Source organism: Manacus vitellinus, unplaced genomic scaffold (genome assembly GCF_001715985.3).
Source record: "Manacus vitellinus isolate BGI_N305 unplaced genomic scaffold, ASM171598v3 scaffold_9_pilon, whole genome shotgun sequence".
In the NCBI taxonomy this organism is placed as follows: domain Eukaryota; kingdom Metazoa; phylum Chordata; class Aves; order Passeriformes; family Pipridae; genus Manacus; species Manacus vitellinus.
Window position 1 is genome coordinate 5,017,479 of NW_021940917.1, and position 20,526 is coordinate 5,038,004.

At 40.2% G+C, this 20,526-nt stretch overlaps 1 protein-coding gene across 2 annotated transcripts in view; it reads left to right on the top strand.

Annotated features, from left to right (window-relative positions):
- The first annotated feature begins 2,542 nt into the window (after positions 1 to 2,542).
- Positions 2,543 to 20,526, top strand: part of PRR16 (proline rich 16) — a 142,463-nt gene continuing 124,479 nt past the window's right edge. Inside the window, exon 1 of one of the 2 annotated variants that reach the window (XM_008923291.3) lies at positions 2,543 to 2,704. In XM_008923291.3, the coding sequence (XP_008921539.2) occupies positions 2,543 to 2,704 (162 nt within the window). The remainder of the gene's footprint in view (positions 2,705 to 20,526) is intronic. The other variant, XM_018085835.2, reaches the window with a different exon arrangement.

The window sequence follows — 20,526 nt, forward strand, 5'->3', positions numbered from 1 at the left end:
TTTCAAAAGGCATAAAATTGCTTGAAAGACCAACAGGACAATGAACTTTACTCAGGACTTAGAAGTGCTGTCAGTTTTTTCAGAGCTAAGCAGTAGATACTTGAATGAATAAAAAATATCAGCCACTATATGATTCTGCACAGTTCTCAGAAGAATGTCACTACAGAAGTGGAGGGATTGGTAAAGTGAACATGATTTATCCTCAAAACTTTGGGCAGTCTCCAAGGGTGGTCACAAGATTAATGAAATGGGATAAACACAGGATTATGGGTAAAGTCTTGTCATGACTTAAAACTAACTGATGAGATAGAACAGGAGTCAATTCTCCTTTCTTAAAGAAAAAATATTTAGCAGTGAGCAAGAGATGGCAACACTTTTTACTGAGACAGTATATAAAATGTAAGCAATTGTGTATGAGAGGTATATTTAATAATGAATTCCCAATTGGACTGGACAGGGTCTGTAGCAAATCTGGTAGCAATTTGTGACAATGTTGATTATTTCTACAGTAATATGGTAGAAACCATCACTTACCCATGTAAGCCATGTTATGTGTAGGTATGTACAGTATACTGTTGTATAGTAACTAACTTTTCTCAGAAAATAGGCTTTTTTCTCTAAAAACTGGATATGTACAGGTGTCTACACAGATGATTTCACTAATAGCTTTCTGTAAATGTTTTATTTTTTTCTGTTCATACAATGCCCTTGAGGAATAATATTCAAACATATTTAAAACTTATTCAACAACTTGTGGGTTTCTTTCTTCCTAATTTAGTGGTGACTGCAGTTTGGAAATTCTGACTGTATTACTTAGCTAGCTTCAAAAATCATATGATGTTGTTGCTCATATAGAAACAGTTAAGTAAAAATAACCAAAAGGAATGCTTTTAAAAGTCAGTGTTGGAAGAACTTTTACTTTAGTGAGATGAAAAAGAAATCTTCCATTTTACTTGAAAATCAAGAGGAAAGACATGGGCTCTCCTTGAACACGGTCTCATTGAAATTGTTTGAAAGGTCTTTAAAACACCTGGGGAAAAAAATTGCACTATATGCCCACTAACAAATTATTTCAGCCAAACACCACAGATTTTATAGTGACAAAATGTGGAGAGACAATTACAGTTAATGCTAGACAGTAACAGGTGCTGTCAGGCCCTCTCTATTCATATCCCAGTCCCACAATCTTCCCAGAGACAAACTGGGAAGATTTTTACCACGTGCAGACACAACATTCTGGGCAAGGTTGCTTTTCCCTTCCTGCTTTAGCTAGGTTAAAACATTTCAGGCTGCCAAAACTCTCAGAAACACTTACAACATCAAAGTCAGCTGCAGCCATGCAGGGCAACCCTCAAAGCAGGGCTTGGCTGCATGCCTCCTTGCTGTTCATAGCTAGTGGGAGGTAGGAATACCTAAACCAACTCCTTTTACCTCTTTTGCAGCAAGATGAAAAACCACTAGAGGTGAGTGATATCTTGCAATCTCTTCATTTTGCCCCATAGATCACTCTGTGAATAGCGCCAGGGAAAGTGAGTGCTCTAAAGCTGCACTGGCCTGTAGTTCAGAGAAAGAGCCTGATAGCACATTCATGAAAGATAATCTGGTTCACGTGCATTTTTATTTCTATTGATGAGAGACACAACCTTTCTTTCCCAACTAGAATAGGGTCTACCGACCCCTGCGTTTTTGCATGGCAGTATACAGGGGTGAGCAGACGCCTTTTACCAATTCTGTGGCTTTTACAGAACAGTGTCCTTCCTCATAACTTCATTCCAGCAGCAAAGTTCAAACTAAGCAATGTACACTCCAGGCGAGCCGAAGTAGTCACTTTACAGTACAGGGGTATGTGAGTGTCTCTTCCCAATTACGACTTTTATCACCAGAAACAGGCACTGTTTTTGCCTCCTTCGACAGGAATTATTCAATGAGCCAGCCACGAAAAGTGTTTCCTTTTTGAGGGGCTATTTTGGGGGCTAAGTATTTTTCTCCGGAGAGCTTGTGCGACCCGTCCCCGCTCCCAAGGACCCCCGGTGCGTGCGCGCTGGGGGGGGTTCCAGGGGCGATACAGCACCGTGCACTCTCTGGGAGACACAGCGCAACCCACTCACCCCCGCGGGCCTTGAGGCGCGGAGGAGGCGGGAGAGTCTCTCTTCCGCAGAAGCCGCCTTGCCTCCCCCGCCCCTCCGGAGCGCGGGCGGTGGCGCTCCTCCCCCGGCCCCTCTCCGCCGCCCGGGGCCGGTGCCGGGGCCGGTGGTGGCGCGGGCGGCGGGCGCGGGCGGGGCGAGGCGCAGGCGCGGCGCACGGCGGGGCTGCAGCGGGCCCCCGCGCCGCTCCGGAGCCCATGGCAGCAGCTGCACAGCGCGGCCGCCCGGCGCGAGCGCGGCGCGGCGCGGCCCCCCGCGCGGGATGCGCGGGCGGGGCAGGCGGCGGCGGCGCAGTGGCTGCGGCAGCTCCGGGAGCCGGAGGGACGGGGCCGGGGGCCGCGACCGCCGCGCTCCCCTGACCTGCGTGCCCCGCTGGCCTCGCCGGGCTGCCCCAAAGGATGTCCGCCCAGTCCAAGGGGACCGCATCCTCCTCCTCTTCGCCGTCCGAGGGGCCGCCGGCAGCCTCCAAAGCCAAGGTGAAGGAGCAGATCAAGATCATCGTGGAGGATTTGGAATTAGTCCTGGGGGACCTGAAGGATGTCGCCAAGGAACTTAAGGAGGTGAGAAACGAAGGGCTGCGCGGGCTGACCTCCGGTCTGCCCCGTATGGGGCGAGAGCCCCATCGCCCGCAGGCCGGGGTCCGGCTCCCGGCGCAGCTCCGCTGCCACCCCCGGGCTCCTTTCGCCGCTTCTTCACCGCGGGTCAAGCAACTGGTGTCCAGGCTGGGTAGCTCCCAGTCGCATCCAGGGGCGGGCGGCTGAGCCTCGGTGCGGCGCCCGGCGTTCTGGGATGGGACGAGGAGCGCGGTTGGAGCCCCGTGTCCCGAGTGCCAGGCGCCCCGTCGCCGGGCGTGCTCCCCTCGGCTGCGAGGCGGCTCTGCCTGGGAACTTCCCACCTCGGCGAATCCCTCGGAGTTTTATTTTTAACCAGGAGGCCGGGGGTGCCTCTCCTGCGAGGTTCCTGCTGGGCAAGGAGGGTGTTCGGGGGAGCTGCGGGACTCGCAGCCCTGTCCTATTCCGGGCTGCTCCGGGCCGGCATCCCGACGGTGGGAGAGGAGTGAAGAACGACCGCACTCCCGCTGCAGCGGGTTTAACTTTCGGGTTGCACCGTGCAGCCCCACGCTCACCCCCAGGGAGCAGCCTGGCTCTCATTTCCCCCCCGGGCCGGGCTGAGTGGCTCCGGACCCGCGCACCCGCCGCCCTTGGCGAAGGGTCCGTGCCCGGCGCCGGCAGCACCGGCTTGGGGAAGTCTGCTTCCGCCTCTGCAGCCTGCTTCACTGGGAGCTGAGCGCCCTGTTTATCTTCTTTATCTGGCAAGATTGCCTTTGCAATCTCTCTTTTGCCGGTGGCGAGTGTCATCTTTCTCAGGTTAATCTGCAGGCAGAGTGCGATTACCGCGGGCATGTTCATAAGCAGGGAAATGCAGTAGCCGAAGGATGAGAATTTGGCTGTCCTTTTGGAGATTTCTACATTCTCTTGATTTTGCTACACAACTGGTCGACAGATGGTTGGATTATGCACCGAAATTCAAGTCTAGAATCTCTGTGCATTGCTTTATAATCCTGTATTTGACATTTATAACAGGCTGTGATTTTTTGCTATCAAATATTAGTTTTCTATTTTAACAACATTGTCAACAAGTTTCATTCAACAGTCTTGTGCCATCTGAGGCAGTCTGAAATTCACCCAGTGCTTTGTATAATGTTGAAAGATGTATAAACACATGGCTCACTAATCACAGCTGTTAGGCTCCTTTCTCACTCACGATTCCAGATTTTTCCTTTTTTTTTTTTTTAATATATCTATAATTTCTATTTTCCTTAATGTACTGCTGCCTATGCTTTGTAATTTTTGAGGTATTTTGAAGTGGGAGTAAACATTGTAGAGCAGCTCTTACACCAGTTTTTAAGACTGATGGTGCAAACTGGCTTCTGTTGCTGCAGAAGAACATTTTCAGGACCTGGAGAGGATGTAATGTGCTTTGTCCCATGAATGTAAATCGTTCGCCGCACTTAATCAGCCCTAGCTTTCTTCTAGTGAGCAAACAGGATTGCTGTAAGTGGAGATCATATATCATCATTTACTGTGGCATGTTTTATCTAAGCAAACTTGTCGGTTGTGGTTGACTGCATCTGTGATAGAGAAATGGATTTACCTCTGCTTGATGGAGAAATCTGTAGAGAAGTGGAGCTGTAACTCTCCTAAGTAGCGTGTACCTGTTGAAGGGTGGCAGGATTGCCAAAACCATCTGTTTTGAGAAAATAAAAGTGTTTTTATAAAAAGAATAGTTAAATCTTGATTGTAGCTACACGAGGTTTTGAGTAATGCTTTTCACCAAATAAGTCTTACAAAGATGATAGCTGTGATAGTTCAGTAAGCAAGAATTGAATACACATGCATCTCCTTGCTTGCAATATTATCATTATCTGTTAAATACACTGCGTATGATATTTATTTTGAAAAGTCTGCAAAAGTTTGACATCTGACTACCTTCAGTTGGCTACCTTTGTAGTATGGACTCAATCTGTTCAAAACCGTTAAGACATAACTGCAGTGTATACTTTTTAGGTGAAAGTAAGTTAATTGATGATATTATAAGCTAATCATCAGTCTCTTTCATAGATTGTAGATGTTAGAAAGCACTGACAGCTCATCCATTAAAGCTTATGCGAAGTTAGCCTATAGTCAGTTTTGGTGTATTACATACAGAAATATACCTGTCCTTTATTTAGGTTCCCTACTGTAGGATCAGTCAAAGGGATAAACTAGTGGATGTAAGTTTATACTTTCCATTTTCACTACAAATTGTGTTTTTCTGTTTTTCTGGAAATGTTATTGCTACCTTTCCCCCCTGCTGCAGTCTAGCTGTTGTGCTACAACGTTTTCTGTTTGGTGGTTTGTTTTTTTATTTTATTTTTCTATTAGGAATATGGTATTCTGAAAAGAGCATTTCATTCTTTTTATTACTATTTCAGAAGTCTTCAATTCTGGTATAGCGGTAGGACATGAAGGTTTTTTTTTTGGTGCAGTTCCAGTAATAGTTCTGAGTAGAAAATTTGGTGTAATATTTATTTGTGATATACATAATTTGTAAAACAATTTTTTTTCTATTTATGCCTACATATTTGTTAACCTTAAATATAAATTATGATTATACTTGAAATAGCACTTTAGGTATTGTGATAAACTGGATGTCTTCTGGCATCCTTCAGTCTTCTTTTGTAAGATTTTATGGTCAAAACGCTGTCAAATTGAAATACGGTTTCATTGCTTCAAAGTAAACTGTTCTATAACAGTAAAGAGCATGGCTGTACAGGACTTCTATGCCTTGTTACATTTAGCTTATGATGGTTTACTTACATTTGCATCTGCCCTTTGTTCTGAAGCTTTTTCTAATTGGTTCTTTAGCTTTTTTTGTTTTGTTTTTAAAAAGGGGAAAAGGAGGAGTGGATAGAAGATGGGATGTTAAATCCAGATGCACAAACCATGAAGTTTATAAATATACTGTAGAAGCATGTGACTAAATCATGTGGATTAAAACTAGTACATTTTAAGAGTTACTGTGTCTCAGAAGTGCAACATCTGTCTCTTCCTTCCCACCTCCCTCACTCCCCTCCCCCTTTATTTATTGGTCTTTTCTGCTTAGGCTGAGGTAACCACAGAAGATTAAGGTTGCAGAATTGGGGTGACAGGGAGATATGATAGGATGGAGCGATGCTGAGTCCAGAGTCTCAGCTGGTGTATGGCAGTCTTCTCTAGGGTGCAGTTAATTTAGGGGAGGCTTGGCCCCTTTTGTCTCCTTGCTAAAGAGAAACATCTTGAGGCTGTGTAGCAACAACAGGATGTGTTTTTATGTTGAAATGGATTAAGTGGCTCTTATTTGATGAATATTCCAAAGAAAAATCAAAGGAGTGCCAGAGGATTGAGTAACACTTTCTATTCCTTTAGTCCAGATTATTTCAAAATCAGGTTGGCGGAGCCTTAAACTTTGGTTCTCCTCCAGAGTGTTGAATAAAAGACTTTTTTCACTGAAGTCTGTCTAGAAAGGTGATTATTATAAAGTCTTGTTTTGGAGTTGATACTTATCTGTCCGGTACCTAAATAATGTCCAGCTGGAAACCAGAAGATGTGTGCTAAATTATATTGATTGTAAAATGCATGATGTAGCCCTAATTCTCTGATGACTTCAGAAGGGATTGTAGGAGATGTGCATTTGCAGCTGCAGACAACAGGGCACAGAGATTTATGTTATCTTAATACTGATATTGTAATTTTTAAGACTTCCCTGCTTTCACATTTTATGATAATGTTGCACATTTCTGTAGCCTTGCACTTGTTTTCATTAAGGAAATACTTAACTAAATAATTTGATAAATACTTTTTGTAGCAATAAAAATTCATCGTGCAGAACAAATTCCTGGAAGTTATGTGTGAGACATTTGCATAGCTTTTAATTGGCTAAATACTCTTCAACCTTTTATCAAAAGGAAGCAGCTGTGTAGCTATTGCCAATGTTTAGAATAATCCAAAATGGAGGTTCAGGAGAAACAGAAGCCCTCATAGGCGTTGCACATGGATCAGTAAATTTCCAGTCTTTTGAATCTACCTCCTCTGTTTTAAATCCTGTGAAAATGTCTTGCTGATGGAATGAGTGCATAATTCTCTGTCATCTAACTGATGTGTTTATTATCCATAAAGATTTGATCTATAAAATTTAAGCATGACTTAACAAATAATATTTTCTAAGTGATGAAATTAGCAGATACCAATCCCCCTCCCCCCAAACACCATAACAAAGTTTGTTAGGGGATAGACAACCTGATTTCATAACCAGGCCAGTCATCATTCTCTTAAGTGGAGAGTGGTCATGTATTTTGTAGTCTTAATTTCTGAATCAGGCCTGCAGAAGTGTTTTACAATTTCAACATCAGTGTTTTCCATTCCATTTTTGGTTTTGTGTTCTGATAACAATGAAGATGGTAGGAAGGTTCTTGCCTGTTAATCCAGAAAATAGGAGGCTCCAGTTTGTATCTACCAAATACAAATGATTGGAGCGGCAACAATCAGTCATGTATCAGTATCTCTGATGTGCAGGCAGCAATACAAACAACAATATAAAAAATCTTTTGGGTTCATGCTGCTGCATGGAGCTGAGGCAGGGAGTTATTACAGCATAGTTATAGGATATACTATATAGAAATCTAAGGGTAGGTAGAACAATACCAAAGCATTTTAATCTATTCCTTCTTCTCTTTCTGATTCTTGCCTCTTCTCCTCTTTGTATTCTCTCCAGGTGTCAAGGACCTACCACTCTTTTTACTATGCAGTGGCAGTTGAAGGGAGAGGTTTTTGAGCATATTTGTTCCTACCATTAAAAATCCAATAAATGCAGATGCTCTACTTATATCTGGATCCTGGATGCAGGCCTGCTTAACAGTGTTCCTTCTGGAGTCTTGCTTCAGTGGATACACTGTCTGTATATGCAGATCCTGGTCAGAAATGAGAAGGACAGAAGCTTCTTCGTAATTTTTATTGCTGTGGCTGGGATTGTGATCCAGTTCAGGCACCAGGACCAAGGTGTATGAGTGAAGGAATATGCCATTCCAAAACTTGCAAGACTTTTTTTTTTCTGATTTCTTATTATGTTCCTTAATGCCAAATGCAATCATGAACCGTACCTGGATGTTTGATTGCAGTGTATGATTCATTATGTAAGAGAAACACTGCACAGCAACTTTATTGTGATCTACCCAGGGATCCAAAGAAGGCCATAAATAGTCATTGCAGATAACTGAATTGTAATTTTTCTTTCCATTTATTTCTTGTGGCCTATGAAGCATTTATACAGTTATAGATAATAAAATGTGCAATATAATAAGATAAAACTCTTACACTAGTAGTGTCAATAAAGCTAATGGAGCTAAAAGGTAATGGTGAACCTTAAAAAAAACCCCATGTGTTAAGGTTGTCAGGAACGTTTATATGCCAATACATGACAAGGTGAAGATCCTCCACATATCATTTGTAACCAAAGCTACCAAGAGTTAGTAATTGCATTGTGTAACCCAAAGAAAATAATAAGTAGTGTACATATAGAGAATTGCTTGTCAGTATCAAGAGGCTTGACAGAGGGAAGCATACTGTCAATTTGTGCTAGCTGTTTTATGAACATCCATGTCAACTACTTCATTCCTTGTATGTACTACTGGGCTTCTGAGAGCAATGTATTATACAATGGGGAACTAACTAGAACATATATAAATTCAATTTTCAAATAAAAACAGTGCCACAGTGAAAATATATATTTTTTTTTTTTTAAATTTGAATTTCACACAGTCTGTCCAGTACTGACCATGATAAAGAAAACAAAAATAGTAAGGTACAAACTTCTGTCTGTTGCAGTCAGATTTGTTCCATTGACTTTGGAAGGAACAAAACTTAAGTTTGAGTGATGTAAGTTAGTTTTGGGTTGCATAATTTTTATTAAAACTTCAGAATTTAGAGGAATCAGTTGCTGCCACATGTATATATGAATGCATTATGCAATACCAGTGACTTGGTTGAACACCATCATTGATGTTTGGAATATCTTTGGCAGTTTCCTCTGGAAATTATGCAAAGCTTCTGTTTCCATTATTCACACTGGACAAAGTTCTGGAATACCCTTCCCACTTCCAGTCAAAAATTCCAGCCAAATTGCTGCTCACATGTTGTACACGTGCTGTACACAAATAATTAGTACTCCTTGTGGTAGCTGTGGGAGAGATGCTAATGTTGTCCTTGAGTTTAAAGAGTACTTTCCCACAATACCTCTTTTGCAATACCTTTATGAATGAGTATCACTATTTTCTTCCAGTTTTCATTTCTTTTAGAGCTGCAAAACATTGACACCTCGTAGTCTTCTCTGTATATTATACTTGTTCTTTGAAAGGCCAGTGTTCTAAATGTTCAGTAACCTCACAGGGTAACTCAAGTATTTGCTGTGCAGGCTTTGTTTTCCTTTGCTAGTAGTCGGCATTTTTGTTTGTTTGTTTTTTAATAGAAGCAGTAAATAGCAGTTGATGTACATTGTGTTTTTAATGAGTAAAATGTTACCTCTTCTTGAGGTACGAATGTATGATAAGGGCTGCAGCTGATACCATGCCTCCTCCATAGAGTTCCTGTCCAGCTCTATGCAATATTGACTGGTCATTCTTGCTGTAGCTGCCTTCAAAATGCCATTTATTATTGTACCCAGCGGAAGAATCAAAGCAGACCCTGCTTTCATTGTGGAAGGACTGAGAAAATCCTCTCTCTCTCTCCAACCTCCCTCTGTCAGGTCGTGTGTGTGTAGAATGACGCATGAGAGGTCTTACTGGCTTAGCTGCTGGCATTCTGGTTTAGTTTAAAATTGTTGCACTACAGCTGATGGAAGGTAGTGAGGAATAATTGCCTCCAAACAGTAGTAATACCATCAGTTGTTGCTTTTGTAAAAACTATAGTATATGTTTTTAAAGGTTAACAGACTCATCTGTTGTTTCATGCAGCATGTGCCACATTGCGTTATGAAGACTGAGAGCACTGATGTTGAATCATTTCCAGATTTCGTTGTAGATTATTTCTCAGTAATGTGAAAAATCCTGTAATTTTAAAACTTTTCAGTTTTTTCTCCTTGATTTTTTTTTTTAATAATCCAAGTCATTGTTTCAGTCCTTCACCCCTGATGATATTATGTTTTTCTCTTTTTTGTTGTCTATTTACAGTTCTTTGAGTGAAGAGCTTCAAGGTAAAAGTAGAGTATGACATCCTTATTTGCACTATAATCATTTGCCTTGTAAGCAGAAGAAGATTAGGAAAATCTTAGGAAAATAAGTGTGAGAAGTTTGCTATGTATTTAAAGCTAGACCAGCTGCAGGGTGCTCCAGGACTACCAAAAACTAGATTTGAGCTTTTCACCCAACTGCAGAAAATTAGATAAGTATTTAAAATATGCAAAATTTTGGTATCTAATAACGATTCATACTTTACTGGAAATGTCACTGTGTTAAAGCAGGCAGTTTACGTGGCTTGAAGGATGCAGATTCTAAAAGCTAACAAACTGAAAACAAGAAAGAAGAAGAAATTAATTCTCTATTGTATTTTTTTGGTTTATACCCATGTAACTGTCCTTTCTGTATAAAATTATTTGTGAAGATGCGAAAAATCAAGGTCAGTATGTTTTTTCTTTACTGTGGTGTAATAAAACAAAGTGTAATTCTTTCTTTGTATGGTTTGTCACTGAGATTTTCAGCTAAATTAACTACTGAAAGTTCAGCAGTTATTGGGCAAATAATTGGAGCAGATATATTTATTTTTTAATATAGAATCACAGACTGGTTGAAGTTCAAAAGGACTCCTGGAAATTGTCCAACCCATTCAAGGGTCAACTAGAGCAGGTTTCTTAGGATCACCATCTTGAATATCTTCAAGGGTGGTGACTCCATGACCTTTTTGGATTACCTATTTCAGTGTTGAATCACCCTTATGGTAAAAATGTTTTGTCTTGTGTTTAAGTAGAATTTCATGTATTTCTAATTGTGCCCTCTGTTGTCTCATTTATTCCTTCTAATCAAGTCTATAACAGATGCTCCAACCCCCTAGTTATCTTCCAACCCCTTTCCTGAACTAGGTCCTTTTGTTCATATCTGTCTTGTACTGGGGAACCCGGACTTGCACACTCAAACTCAAAAAATCAGGTATATATTCATTAAAAATGGTATGTCACAAACATTAATTTCCCTCAATAGATATTTCTTTATCTGAAATTTTTAAATTAGCTGAAAAACCTAATTTCTTGAAATCAAAGTGCAGATGGTAAGACTTACAGGAAACTGATGTTCGATCAGGGTGGGATGTTTATGTTCAAGCAAAAAAATGAAGAGGTTATGATTATTATTTTTTGTTGTTTCCTGTTGACGGTTGGTTTGCATGTGCTTGTTTTCCTGTTGGTGGTGATTTGATTCTGTGTATTAAATAAAATTCATAGAAAGTGAGAAATTATTTATTGAATTGTAAGCACTTTAAATGGTATGCAAACACCTTAATTAATTATTTTGATTAGATGTTCTTAAATCTTAGCAAGCTGATGTGATACAGCTTTGACTTTGCTAGAGCTGTGCCATCTTGTATTGACTGCACTGTTGTCTGTAAGCAGTGCCAGTCATTCTGGAGATTTGGTGTGTGCGAAACTGGTGTCTTGGATTCACATATCTAACTTCAGGAGAAATTAGAAACCCAGTACTTCTATAGACAGTAATATGTATAAACTGCAATGATGAGGTTCCAATTCTTTTATCTAAGCCTCAAGTTCATTGCATACCAAGGAATTGTAGACTGAGATTGAATAAAGCTAGACATACATAGAAATTTTACATTTGGTATCATGTAACTGATGAAAATGTCCTTTAAAAATCTCTAAAAATATCTTCTAAATTTTGAAAGTCCTTAAAGGTAGTTTAAAACCTTCTATTCAATAATTAATCTTTTCTATTTAGTGCCAGATTGTAAGTATGACAGGTAGCATCCCAGTAGAAAAAACTGACTGTATTTTGATGAATGACTGCTGTATACTATTTCTAAGAGATGAGCACTTGGCCGGCATCATGAATATCTAATTGAAGTTTCTTACGAATAAAAAAAAAAATAAATTAGTTCTATCAAAGTCAAAGTCTACTTAGCGGATGTCATCTTAAAAACAGGAGCTACTTTTATGATACCTTCAACAGAATATTAAATATAACTAGTCAGTTATTGTTTCAATAATTTGGTAGTCTGCTATAAACTTATATCTGTCTTAGAATATAAATTATTTTTGAGTTTGTATGTTTAACAAGTATTAGTCAATCCAGGGCATAAAATAAAACACTAAAATTAAAAGTTAATAAATAACCCTTTGGACTCATACTTTCTTTGAGAAAATGTAAGTGACCTTGACTTGATGCCTCGTATTATGCAATCAGCTGTAGTTAATAACAATCTATTATGAAAAGAAGGAAGATCTTGTGGATCATGTACTAAATGTGAAGTGTGCTTTTGTTTAGTTTTCACCACTTCTTAGAGTGACATCTCATAACATCCTGGTGTAATGTGACAGTTTTTCAAATTACTTTTGGTTTTTTATCACTATCTTTTGAAAGAGTGGCAAGGCCCAGAGGGAATTTGAAACATTATTGAGCCTTAATTTTCTAAAAATCAAGGCAGAGTGCTTGTGCCATGTTCATCTGTTATTTCTCAGTTTAATTTACTAATCAAGAATGAGGCATCAGTTTTGTCACTGTGAATTACAGATATGATATATCTTCCTTGTTTGCATGGTTTCTTGTACATAATGAAACATAGTTATCTGCTACATAAATGTTAATACACTGCAATTAAATCTTGAACAAGTAGATTTTTTTGATAATTAAATGTCTATTTTGAACAGATTAAATTGTTTCCTTGCTTTTTGTATGGTAACTATAGACTTGTAGAATGCTGTGGAATTTTTCCTTGAAGAACTTAGTGTTAGACTTTGGTAGCCTGTATGGCTAGAGGACAAGATGTCAGCATCTTACTTTCTTCTGATGTAGCACCCTAGCAGATGGATATGTCTTTAAGATTTTCTTCTGGTGAAGGAGATATTCTTGGAGTCTTCACGTGCTTTCTGTTGCAGACTGCCAGTTGATACAGACAGGGGACATAGTACAGTGCTTTTGTGGCTGGAAACTCTTTAATCTAGGTCAAAAAACTTCAGTGGGCAAACAATTAATGACAAATTAATAACAACACCTAGGTTGTTGTGGTTTCTTTGTGCTAGTGTTGACACTCAGCTCTGGTAGCTCTTTAATATTTCTTCATCTGGCTGTACATCTATGTTGGTACACTAGTAAAGAATATATTTTTTTATTTATTTTGGTAGACTCTCCGTTTGGTGAAACAGATCTTTTCTATCTCTATTTTGGTTGACTTGGTCTTCATAGAAATGTGTTCAATCCTGTAGGTGAGGTCTAGTCAGAGCTTTGCACAGTGTTGCTTATCTTTGCTGGAACTATCTGTTTTCCTGCATCCTGAGGTTGCATTGAAGTTGCCTGGTGGTAGCCGTTCCGTGATGACCCTCTGTGCAGAGCTCTGTGAACTAGTGGATTTCCAGTCAGTAGAACAAAGGGATAGGTCCCCCCTGAGCCTCCTTTTCTCCAGGTGAGACACCATCTCAATTCTTCAGCGTCTTCTTCTGTGACCAAGTGACTGGTTTAGTGGATGAGGGAGAGGCTGTATATATGTTGTCACCCACAGTGTCCTCCTGGAGAAACTGGCTTCTTCAGGAACATAGCAGGTGTACTCTTTTCTGAGTGAAAAACTGGCCGGGCCTAGAGGGTGATGGTGAATGGAGTTACTGGTGGCTAGTCATGTTGTGTTCCCCAGGGCTCAGTGTTGGGACCAGTGCTGTTTAATATCTTCACTGATGTCCTGCATGAGGGGATTGAGGACTCACTCAGGCAATTTGCAGACAACACCAAGTTGTTGATCTTTTGGAGGATAGGAAGACTATGCAGAAGGATCTGGACAGGCTGGGTAGATGGGCCAAGACCAATGGTATGAGGCTCAACAAGGTGAAATGCTGAGTTCTGCCCTTGGGTGACAACACCGCATGCAGCACTACAAGCTGGGGGGAGTTTGGCTGGAAAGCTGCCAAGCCGAAAAGGAGCTGGAGGTGCTGGCTAACAGTGGCTTAACATAAACAAATATTGTACCCAGGTGGCCAAGAAGATGAATAGCATCCTGGCCTTTATCAGAAATAGTATGGCCAGCAGGACCAGGGAAAATATTGTCTCCCTGTACATGGCACTGGTGAGACCACACCTTCAGTCCTGTGTCCAGTTTTGGTCCTCACACTTAAAAAAAGACCTTATGATGGTGATGTGAGTCCAGAGAAGGGGAACAAAGCTAGGGAAGGGTCTGGAGCACAGGTCTTGTAAGGAGCAGCTGAGAGAGCTAGGGTTATTTAGCGTGAAGAAAAGGACATTCAAGAGACCTTAGCACTCTGTACAACTGCCTGAAAGGAGGTGGTAGCCAGGTGGATGTCAGTTTCTTCTCCCAGGTAACAAATGACAAGACAAGATTTGCACCAGGGAAGGTTCAGATTAGATATTAGGAAAATTTTTTCATGACATAGTTGTAAAGCATTGGAACAAACAACCCAGGGAGGGACTGAAGTCACCATCCCTGGAAGTGCTCAGAAACCATGTGGATATGGTACTTGAGGACATAGCTTGCCAGCAGAAATTGATCTTAAAAGTATTTTCCAGCCTTAAGGATTCTGTGATTCTATGGAACCTTTCACTACTTAATATCAGTTGCAAAATCTAATTCAAGTTGTTAATTATCTCTTTAACAGCATATTCTTCTTTATTGTGCAGTCTTTATTTTCATGAAGTCACAGCAGACTTTTTAGTTCTGTGTGCTCTCTGAGGTAGTTTCAAACCAAGTTAGTTCTGGAAGTGAAGGGCTATGATATTTCTGATTGATGTTGTACTTTTACTTGAAAATTCTTCTCTGTATTTAGATTCATGAGCATCTCAGTTAACCCTGTTAGTTCCTTATAGTCTGTCAACATCTAAGTTTTTTAAATGCAAAACCTCTTTATGTTTGGGTTTTTAAAATTATTTATTAGAGTCTAATTATGTTGATCTACTGTCATTATATGCCAGAGTAATTTCTATTATTGCCCTTTTTACAGGGTCTGAAATGGTCTGCAAGTATAATTTTTACTGAAGCAGTGGCTGGTTGAGAAGGATATGTCTACTTTCACCCTCAGGAGTACTTGTGTATTACCATCAGTAATAACAATGTTGCAGGTGTTAATGGACATATTTGGATTTGGGAAGTGCCAATGCCAGCAAATGAGCACTGGACAACAAAGTAGATTCTGCAGGTTTAGTTGGTCGGATAAGTTCAAAGACTAATTGTTATTAACGATTTTTATGAAACATTGGTTACAACACTCTGGTGTTAAATTATTGCTACAGTAATTTATATTGCAGAAGTTGAACCTACAAAGAGATGAACTGAGAAAGGCAAGACACAAAGTAAAGGAAACTGATATTGATCTTCAGAGTCTGAGTAATGTCTGTGTGATCTGGCAAGGAAATCTGAAATGTCAGGAATACAACTTCAGAAAGATTTTCACTGAAATTTATCCTTGTTATTCTTTGTCCTTGCTATTCTTAGTTTTATTTTTTCCCCACCTCCTGAAAAAACTTCCTCTTAGTCACCTTAAATTGCCACTCTTATTTTCGTGAGGGAATATGTCCACTTTGACTTTTCCACAGTAGTAGTCACTTATTGTTATTTGTACTTACGCATGTTTCTATTTCTTTGGGGATTCTTTTGTTAATATTTTGTTGTTTGGATATTTGAACATCAGATTATTCTTGCATTGTACATGATTAAGAAAGCATATATGGTAGTTCTGAATTTTCTCTGACTGTTTTCTCAGACCATGATTATTCTCCAAAAGCATATTTCAAAATACCTTTTTCTTTTCTCCTCTCTTATTACATCTTAGAGTAAACAAAGGCTGTTCACATCACTTAAATTTCATGCTTGTTCTAAGACAAAGTAATGCTTCTAATTAACTACCGTTAGGTGTCCTAGCCTGCTTTGTCTTGTGGCAATGCCTTAATTCTCTCATCAGGGCAGTAAACTTCCTCAGTGTTTCCTGTCTTTCTTGAGGGTTAGGTTTCATCTGTTGTGAAACCATGGCTAGAGAGTGAAATCATGACCAGTTCTCTGTTGGAACTGGAATCTCCTCTCTACCAATTTCACCCCCCCTCCTCTTTCCCAAGTCAGCAGACTGCTGGTAAGGTTTTTCAGGCTCTGGGAAATGTTATATCAGCATACCCAATTAGAAGTAAGAGTAATAGTAGCTGAAGTCAGCAATTTAAGTGGTTTTCTTCTATGAGGGAGTGACATTAATCATTTGTCTTTGCATGTTGGTACAAACCTATTCTATCAGTGAAGTAAAATAATGTATGAAGGACCAATTTGCTATGGGATGCTGTATGTTCATGCCAAAGGATCACTGTCCAAAATGACTGGGTATATTTACAAAAGCATAAAATGCCATTCTGAAGAATTAACTTGGTTTTGTTAATTTCATTTTGTTTTATAGACAAACATAATGTTGCAGAAAGTGTAACACATCACTAGATTGCCAGGTGCTTCCCAGTATAAAATCTGACCTTCAGTTATTTTGTAAAGGTCAGGTAGTTCAGATAGAATTTTTCAATTCTGAATTCCATATCATGCTGGTATTATTTTTTAGAAAAACCTTTCTTTTAGACTAAGTAGCTGCTCTACTTCAGAGCAATAAGCATGGGAAAATGTTATGGGTTTGATCATACTTGTCATCTTCATGCTTGAAAGCTTCCCTCCCCCAGCCCTCCCCTTCACATCCTTTCTGTACTGTAGCAAAGAAGTCTAGCCTTTGCTAGAGTATAGTTTTTTGATCACGGAAGCCTGTCTGACAGGACCGCGGGATGTAAATGTTCCATCTGAGCTGCTATAACAAGTTTGATTCTTTTTCTCCTCCTCCCCTGAGTAGGCCATGCCACTATCCTGAGCTAACTTGGTGGAGAGATGTGTAGCTCCAATGAAAGGAGAAGGTTCAGGACAAACTGGGGTTAAGATGCTGTGATGTACCTAAATTGCATGTACAAGTTACCTTTGCATAAAGGTTGTTAGAAGAGTGTGGAAAAATGACCGTAAGTGAAAAACTAATACAATGACAAAGCTGTGTCCTGAGATGTGCATGTTAGAGGGCTCTGGAAAGAAGATGCCAAGTTTAAGAGTTTTGAGCTGAATCTATGTATTAAAGACCTTTTCTTCGGAGGGCTGAATAAAAAGGCTCCCAGGATCCTGGACTCTCATCTCTAAGTGGGTGAAACCCTCTAGTGAAAGGTACATCAGTCTTTCATATCCTTCATATCATGAGTGTCAGTTGTCTTGTTTCTTTGCGTGCCAGAGGTCTGTCATGGTTTGAGAGCCCTAAAAATCCAATTCCCTAGTCCAAGCCCCCTCCCACATCTCAACTCAGTGTGAGATGGATTTTCCAAACACCACACGAGACTCAGAATGGGGGAAAGGGAATATATATTACAATGACTGTACAAATAAATACTACAATACATTATATACAATCTTAGCTATCTCTACCATGACATAAAAGTATTTACAGTGGATCAAATCTCTTCTCCCCTCCAAATAAAAGTCCAAGAGGGAAGAAGGAATCCTTTCCACTTTCAGAGCAGCAGTCTCTAAGGCAGCAGGCTCTCTTCCTGTCATGCAGCATCTGTATCTGGATCTCTGCCAGTACACACCAGGGGTATCCAAGCCCCTCGTCCTGTCATCTCCAAGTGAGGGTCTTCTCTTCTGTGGATTGTGTAGCAGGGACAAAACTCACGTCACCATGTCATATCATGAGGTGTAAGACCCCTATGAAGGTCCCTTCCTCAGGGGATTCACCCCTGAGTCAGAACATCTGGGGCAGCTTTCAGTTGAAGGCCTTTGCCTCAGGAGTTCTACCAGAGCTCCTGTACTCTGTCTCAGGCTGCTAGCTTAGCTCGGCAGCAGCGATGAGGTGGGGCCAAGGTCACCCCCTCTGCATTCCTTCTCCGTCCCGGCACAGCTTTCCAGGACGCTTTGAGCTTCTCAGCTCTTCTCTGCACTGCATGTTGCGCTTCACCCTTCCCTTCCAGGAGGTGAGGGGTCTCCAAGGAGTTTGGGGGGTTTTTGGTTTCAGTTCTTACCCAAACTTTCTCTGTAGAACTCAGTTCTCTCTCTGCTGCTGGCTCTCTCTCTCGGCTCTCTCAGACAACTCTGTGTCTTCCTTGGCTGCATGCTGTTTGCTGCTTCTTCAGTTCTTATCTGTTGGCTCTTTGCCACTGCTCTCTGTCCGCTGCTGCCTCTGCCGCTGCTCCGTCTGCCCACTCATGGTGGAGAAAACTTCTTTAGTTTTCAACCACAGGTACTTAGCCCAGCATTATGCTGTTCCAAGTCCCTGCAGCCCCCCCAGCTGCCGGCTGGGGGGGGCCAGAGCCCCCCAGGGTGCTTCTGCCCTCACTCCTTGTGGCTTTTACAACATGGCTACTTCTCTAACAACTAACTACAACTACCTTCTCTTCCGTTCTGCTTGTGATATGTTTATATTTTGCAGAAGCGTTCATTGGGTAAAACCTCAAAACTTCAAGGGTCACCACCCCCTGGGGTTTTACCATTTTATAACTTCAGGGGGAAAACTGTTTCCCCCCACCACAAGGTCTTAAAATGATCTACATGTCTCAACTATCAGCATGGTGCCAAATGATGGAGTTGGTCTTTTCTCCTGTTTTGGTTCACTTTAAACTAGGAGATGCAACATAAGCTCATGGTTTGTATTCTTAAAATGGTTTCTTAGTTGGTTTTGATGGAGTTTTCAGTTGCATTCCCATAGCTGTTTTATATAAGACTCTGCCTTGGTGTATTTTGTGATGGTTCATACTTACTATGTAATTAGCTGTGTGGTACTATGTTGTTATAATTATTTGGTGTAATAGCCCATGCCTTATACATAGCATGATGTTTAGGGCTTTTCTGAATGAAGAATTAATTTCCTGTTGACCTTTTCTGTGATGTGTCATTATGATGCTGGAAAGTCTTATAGATGTTTAATGAATTCATTTTCGTAATACTGCTATGAGGTGAGGGGTTAGTATCTCCAGTTCACAGACACGAGACTGGGGGATGCCAAATGTGAAACAGTAAAGCCCTCATTTTCAGTGTATTAAGGACTTTATGGATCTCCTTACTTCAACTGAAATAGGTTTATCTTTGACAAATCAGATATGACTATTTCAGGTCAGAAAATAAGAAACACACATCTGCAACGTAGGTACAATTTTGGTGGCAATGACTTCCTGTGGTATCACCAAGCTAGGTAACAGAGGCAGGGGGAAGATCAGGGTACGTTCAAAATTAATTTTTCAATTGGTTACTGGATCTTCCCCCTGCCACCCTTTAGGGCTTTTTAAAGTCTCTGTTGCTTTGGTATCTTCCAACACAATGATCCAAGACTCTGTTAAGAGAAGATATTGTTCTAGTCTCGGGCCAGCTTGACCTTTTCTGTTCAGTCAGGTGGGTCTTATGTTGAAAATGCTGTGCAGTCCTAGTCTGGACCACAAATATATGCGCCAGGGGCTCCAACTAAAATTCTAATTTTGACCCATTTATCCTAACTTTTGCCCTAATTTTTAGGCTTTAGAATTCAGTAGAAAGGGCACTAAAGGCACGTAAAGTTTGCATTAATTTAAGTGGATTAGGAAAACTGAAACATATATTGAAACCAACATCTAGAAACAAATCCTTAACTGAAATGAGGTACTGATATTCATAATTTCTGAGGTGGTTTACGCAAAATGAATCCGCAGCTAGCTGAAATTAGTTAACTCAATTATGAAGAAGTGTAATAGTTTGCCTATTCGTTAATTGTTTTCAGTTGAAGTACTGTCAAAATCAGGAGAAAATACCAGCAAAAAGCTGACTGTATTTTGGGGAAGAGATTTCAGCCTTCTGTTTGAACAATGTGGTATAGTGGAAGGTGCCCCAGTGTATGGCAGGGGGTTGGAACTAAATGACCTTTAAAGTCCCTTCCAAACCAAGCCATTCTATGATTCAGTGATTCTATTATCATTATTCTGAGTTCTCGGAAACGCTTTTGCAGAAGGATCTTGTAGTGCTCATGTAATGCTCACTGATCACAAAAGCATCAGGTATAAGCAACTAGCTATTTTAAAAGTATATCAGGATCTGAGGAGTCTAATCAGGCTATGGAAATATTTTTACTTATGACTGAATAAAGTAACTGTAAACAATAATTTTAAATGATCTGAATTGCATAGTGTTATTAAATCAACATTTTGTACTACCATTATATTATTTTTTCTCCTACAGTCTAAACTATATAAATCTCCTTGTTTAAATTTCAGTCCTGTTCTATCTTATTTCTCGAAGATGATCTAAATTATTTTCATTAAAAATTCATCATACCTTGAGAGAGTGTGTACTTGTTTTACTATGTTAACTTGATCAATAATCACCTTTCATTATACTATGACACTCAAAGAGAATCTTTTATTCTATAATTATGAATGATCTTTCAGAAGAGAGTTAAAAAAAAAAGAAAAAATAAGGAAGTGCAATTTGCTTGCGCTTCACATGTACTGTGAAAAGAGACTAATTACACTTTTTTACTGGAATTTTCATTAAGCAAAGGCATCAGGGAACTCAGGTAGATGCTTTTTAAAATTGTAAATTGAAATTTATAAAAAACATAAGCCTATTGCAAAAAAGGG